The 5,609-nt window shown below is 46.5% G+C and overlaps 1 protein-coding gene across 1 annotated transcript; it reads right to left on the bottom strand.

Annotated features, from left to right (window-relative positions):
* Positions 1–879: 879 nt before the first annotated feature.
* On the bottom strand, positions 880–2,582 carry T265_05507 (hypothetical protein; the record flags this gene model as incomplete). The annotated part of the gene is made up of 4 exons (XM_009170529.1): positions 880–1,127; positions 2,159–2,320; positions 2,363–2,467; positions 2,501–2,582. The coding sequence occupies 4 exons, from the start codon at positions 2,580–2,582 to the stop codon at positions 880–882; spliced, it is 597 nt and encodes a 198-aa protein (XP_009168793.1).
* Between the last annotated feature and the right edge of the window lie 3,027 nt (positions 2,583–5,609).

The raw sequence follows: 5,609 nt of genomic DNA, 5'->3' as shown, positions 1-5,609 counted from the left end.
TGATTCTCACTCTATTTTCAGCTCATGTACTACAGTTATTAGACGATTAAAGCGTACATTACGTCTTCCTATTCTGTCTCCTTTCTAATCCCGTCCTGGAACTACTCAACTCTAGCAACACCGAGTCACATCAGTACCACCCAGACCTTTCGTAATCGGTTTCAAACCCGTCCGCAATTATAAAGGTTGGACACTTCTCTGCTTCCGACACTATGAATGGGGCACGGGAAACAGCACACTTCGGCAAGCGATGGCTCGACACGCGGAACGTGACCAAACCAAGGCAACTTCTGGTACTGGACAAATTCCTCGATCGAAGTCCCAAACTGACAGCCGAACAGTCGCTTTCAACCCCCCGCCCCCCAACGACGGATACACAAACACCCACCTACACCAGTTATGGTTGAGACAACGGCTGTCCACGACCGGAAGTCACCACAGTTCTGCAACCCGAACAGGCCAAGTATCACAGCCAAATAAACAAAACAGCCCTTACTGTAGCCTGATACGCGTGTCCCTTGAGATATGCCACTTGGACGCCATAGGTATCTTAAATAGGAAAACACGACCCGAGACTTGCAGATTCGTGCGCTGACCTCATCTGTCACACTACGATCCGAAGTTATGCAAATTCCAAGATATATAAAACCCTCCACGATTTCGGGTTCTTTTCCCTGGATTGAAAGTGGTGTGTTCAGCGACTGCATATCCAGGAGCATGGGCTTACATTTTGTGGGTCCAAAGCACATGCGGAAGGTGGGGATGACTTTAGTCAGTCCATCTATAAACACCTGCGACTTCTCTCCGAAAATAAACACGACGCCGCTCGCATATTTCAGATTTACAAGGCTTTGATCAGCTGCTATATGAACACAAGGGTTACGAACTGCGACCCACAATACGCACACATTGCTCATCGGGACGGAAGAGTCGAAACTGTGTCCCCTCGTCGTCTAGCCCCAGCGGTTCCAAATACAACTGACAATGTTCGCAATCTATCTGAATCCAATGGGGATACTGAACACCCAGATACAACTGAAACAACCGGACGCCAGCCGGATAGCTCTGAAGCATCTGAATCTTCTTCGGTACCGTCCTCCGAATACCAACCGAGTTATCCCGAAATTCTAGAACAACAGCGACGCATTCATCTTTACAGTTTGAGTAACAGAAAAGCCTGATCCAGTACATCACCCCCTGGCTACGTCAGCTCATATATGTTCATTCAAACAATGTCGGGGTGAATGTCATGATTTCTGTGTGCTTATTTTTATACTTACCATATATACTCGTACTGAGCCTTGGTATTTACATTTCAGCTCATGTACGCTTGTTCTTAGACAAGTAAAACGTTGCTTATCCTCGAAAACCTGGACTCTATTCTAACTCGTTCTCGGACACATTCTAAACGTCTCAACCTCCCAGCGTTTGTCTCGATTGTCTCACCGATAACCAAATTAAGCAGGGATTGAATGTACATCCCTGATGGTGAACAATTTGTGCACGGGAGCTTTTCGAGAGCTAACCGTGTAGTCTTGTACATCCGGAAGTATGAAAATATAAAAGACTTATTAAGTTCACAAAATTCCAGAGCATTTCTTGATGGGAAAGCGTGCCAAGGAAAACAGACCAGACAACTGAGTTAAATGCGCTTTTGGAATCCACGAATAATAAAGCTGTAGGTCACTTATGCGCATGGAATTAAGCTGATCCCCCTGTGACTACCGCACTCATTACGAGCCTCTTGGAAGCAAAGCGTCACAGCATGGTAACGTCCAGCCTCTTCGTGACGGACCTATGCGTTTGGATGGACAGGAGTGGTTGCAGTTTGTGCAGTGTTTCCATTTGATAAGTCTCTAAGCTTTTACCAGGTATTGTTATCTACTAACAACCGGGGGAGTACGATAGACTGAATCGTTTAGTTGTGGTGCTCCTTCGGCACTTAGCAGCCGTTTTTCCCAGTGGAGAAAGGCGAGTAGAAATAGTCAGGTTGCGCAAGCAACCTTCGGATGGCACGGCAGCTAGGCAATTCAGAATATGGCGGTTGAAGTCTAGAAGGGTTTTACGAAGATGAGGGGTTATTTTCAGTGGCTTAGGCGGGGACAGGATGGAAGATAAACAAGTTTTTAGGAATCGGGCAGAGAACCAAGTGACATACCAAAAGTGGATAGACCAACAACACTCGTTGTGAACTTCTTTTTCCCACGAGATGTTTTAAAAACCGTAATCTTCTGTTTAGCTGGCTTGCGAGGTGCGGAACCCTTCCCACCCCGAACTTGACGACCTTTGGCAGGAGCCTCTGCAGGTGGCGCACCGTCACCTTAAAAATGGGTTACTATAGAACGGGAAGGTTAAAACATACAAGCTGTCAGTCGCTCGAATTCCTCAGGGAGGTTCTTCTCCATCCACGAGCGACACTTATCAGGAGCTGATGAAAACTCACAATATTCTATTGGCATAGTACATTCTGGGACATTGTAACAGACCTACACATACTTACCTCCACAATAGGCTACGGTGAGCGGATATTCCACTCCGGGGACTGGCCGCGAACGGGGCATATACTGATAGTCCGAAGTCATTTGAAGGAAAGAGCTAAAATGTAAATTATCTTGAGAGTATGTTTTCGGTTACGTGGGCAATGCTCAAAATAAGCTATTCCGCAATGTATTAATGCGGACAGAGGTCATTCTTCAAAATGACGGAAAGATCCCACGAAAACGTATGGGACCGTACGTGTATTCGCTAACCATAATTCCACTTTTCAAAAAATAAAAGTGTACGATGTCAGGTCGGCAGGTGGTAGATCCCAGAAGAAAACAGAGTTTACAAGGCAGCACTCTGACTGACGATCACAAGAATATCAAGCGATTGAGAACAATCAGGACAACACCACCGAATAAACTCAATGCATCATCTCCTTGAAGGATCGCGATCATATTTTCCCATATATTTCGGCTCAAAATGCTTCATGAGCCTCATCGCTATGCTACCGATGTATGGATGATGTATGAGGCTTCTCTCTTCCTGTTTCATAGAATCCACTTAGTTCTGCAGTCATGGAGATGTGCAAATTAGTACACTCGCTTTCAGTACAACTCATGTGACCTCAGTCGGACGGAGATAAGAACCACAATTTAGCCAGGCAGAAAATTTTCATAAGGTTAAAAAGACCAACCCTCTTGATCACGTGAGGTGTCAACCACTACATTGCTCGTTCAAATGTCTGGCAAACCCAGAAGACACCAAATGCCAATTACGAATACGTGATTTGAAGGTGCCAAGACTCCGTGGTTTTAACTGAAACTTAATCATGCCAGTGAAGTCAGCGGATGCAGAGAATCAAGCAACCAATCGGTCAACCAAACAATCAGCTATAGACCACGTACCTTGAGTTCCAGATGCTACAGTTTCCATCACCGGAAAGTGGCAGAGTGTGGGGCACAGCCAAACTTTGGGGGTGATGGCGTGTTCAGTAATTTCAGGAACTGGGTAGGTACGCACTGAAGGCGATAGTTCTGATAAATGGGCACCACTGAATGCGCGATTGGGCCATTTCTGTCAGCGTCATTAACTACTGGTGAGTTCAGTACCGGGATCTCCTTCTAAGGAGGCCGCAGTTGTCGATCCGACTCGGGTCACTGATTGGCGTTTTCATACTTCGTAGTCAGAGCATACACTGTCCACCTCTTGGTCGCATCAACTCAGCACAGATCTAGGAAAAAAGCCCTTCAAGGCAGACGGTTCTCTGGCATGTGGAGTATATGCCCCAAGCAGCGTAACCTATGAAGCCTGAGTAATGCACCTATCGTGGGATACGAATTTGGAAGGACAATCTTTGGTCACCAGACAGCTTCAAATTTTCTGATGAACGACAGCGAGTCAAAATCAGCCTTCATACCAAAAACGGCCAACGCAGGACATTGGCAAGTGATGCTGGTAAATATGTGGTCGAAACATTCTGCACCAGAGCGAAAAGCAGCTTGACTCCTCCGGTTCGCCTGATAATGGACAAACCTGTGTAAAATAATGCCGAAGAGTACCTTGGATGCCACGGGTGCTAGGCTGACGCCACGATGGTTTTCACGTGATACACTTGCACGCACTCCGAAAACTGGGATCACAGTCGATGGGCTTAGTTCCACTGACATTCTGTTTGCGTTCTAAATCTTTCAAAGTAGCCTCGTGAAATTGTTCATCACGTGTTGCGTACCGCGAACGATTGTGCAACTTCTATGTCGGTCATTGGCTTCTGCTCCGTCCACTCTGGCATATCAAAAGGCACGGTAGTTGAGGCAAATCTTTAAGCAGACGAAGGAGGATTGTAGGAACAGTATCCATAGGGTAACCAAGGTATATTCTAGATTCTTTGTGAGAGCGAGAGGTATCGACCCGTAATGCTTGTTCCTTATTTGTTTCTGATTAATCATGGCGCGCTTTCTTCTAGGCCGCTGCCCGCAAATGAAATATTCGGCGAATCGATGTGACGTCCCGTTAATAAGAGCGCGCGACCCCTGAGAATCTCCCCCTGTTGACGCTGTTCATCCAGACGCTGCTTTAATATCACGGTGCTGTCGCATGTTGGTCCATCCCTGTGGCAGCGAGAATACTGATATGAGATCTGGTGACCTCCATTTCAGAGGCACATCACGGCTATGACCGTGTCTGTCATCTGATTTGCGTCGCAAGCTTGATGTGTCACGCGACCCTGCGTCCACCAGGGAGAGCGTCCCCCCATATCCCTGAACCAATATCTGAAGTCCATATGACAGTTGCGGTGTCGCTTCTACTGGACCCTGCCTCTTGACTATCCCGCTAACAGTGGAACGAACGGGACAGCATATTGAAAAGTAACAAACGAGGGTACAACTTAGGAGGCTACTGGCAGAACTTGCCAAAATAGTTAAAGTCGGAGGGTTACCGGTGACGGACACTACCAGTCGTATAACCAGTCACGTACGTTCCTCCTGGTTTCCGTTCAGGCTGTAACTGTAGTGACCATGAAATGGTCAGGATGTGCTCTTCCCGTGAACGTACTACGGCCATCTACAGTTGTTTCGTTGCAAAACGGTACTGAATTGTTGGTCAAAGAGCTAAAGCTCACTAATCCAATCCAGAACCAAGATATCGAGGCCTGTATAGTTCGCGAGGTAGCCAGCACCACTGAACTGAATCCCATTGAACGTTACGACGTGAACTGTCATTAGCTGTCGGTATGATTTTACTGGCAGAAATAAAATCTGCCGTTCTGTATTCATTTTGTCGCACAGACGTATCCCATTGCTGGGGGCGTACCTTCCTTAAATCTTTTTTAGTTAAGATCTAACCAACGTTCTCCGTTAACGTGATTGGGTTTTCGAGCCAAATCAGTGGAATAACGTTTTTGTACCGTAACTCGAAGGTAGGCGCTACCAAGGCCAACAAACCAAACTTGCAGATGACTGGTTGGAAGTTCGGTCAACTTGCCTGAACAGCTTCCAGGCAAGCTCTGATTGGTCGGAAATTTTAATACTCAGAAATTTCAACGGTAGGTGATTTTTCAGTGTCGCCAGCGTCTAGAGGCACAATGCATTTTTCTGCAAAACCCCTGCGGGCGAAATAAAATAAAA

This window comes from Opisthorchis viverrini (assembly GCF_000715545.1).
Source record: "Opisthorchis viverrini unplaced genomic scaffold opera_v5_110, whole genome shotgun sequence".
Taxonomy (NCBI): Eukaryota; Metazoa; Platyhelminthes; class Trematoda; order Opisthorchiida; family Opisthorchiidae; genus Opisthorchis; species Opisthorchis viverrini.
The sequence above is the reverse complement of the archived record's forward strand: the minus strand, read 5'-3'. Positions and strand labels throughout refer to the sequence as shown.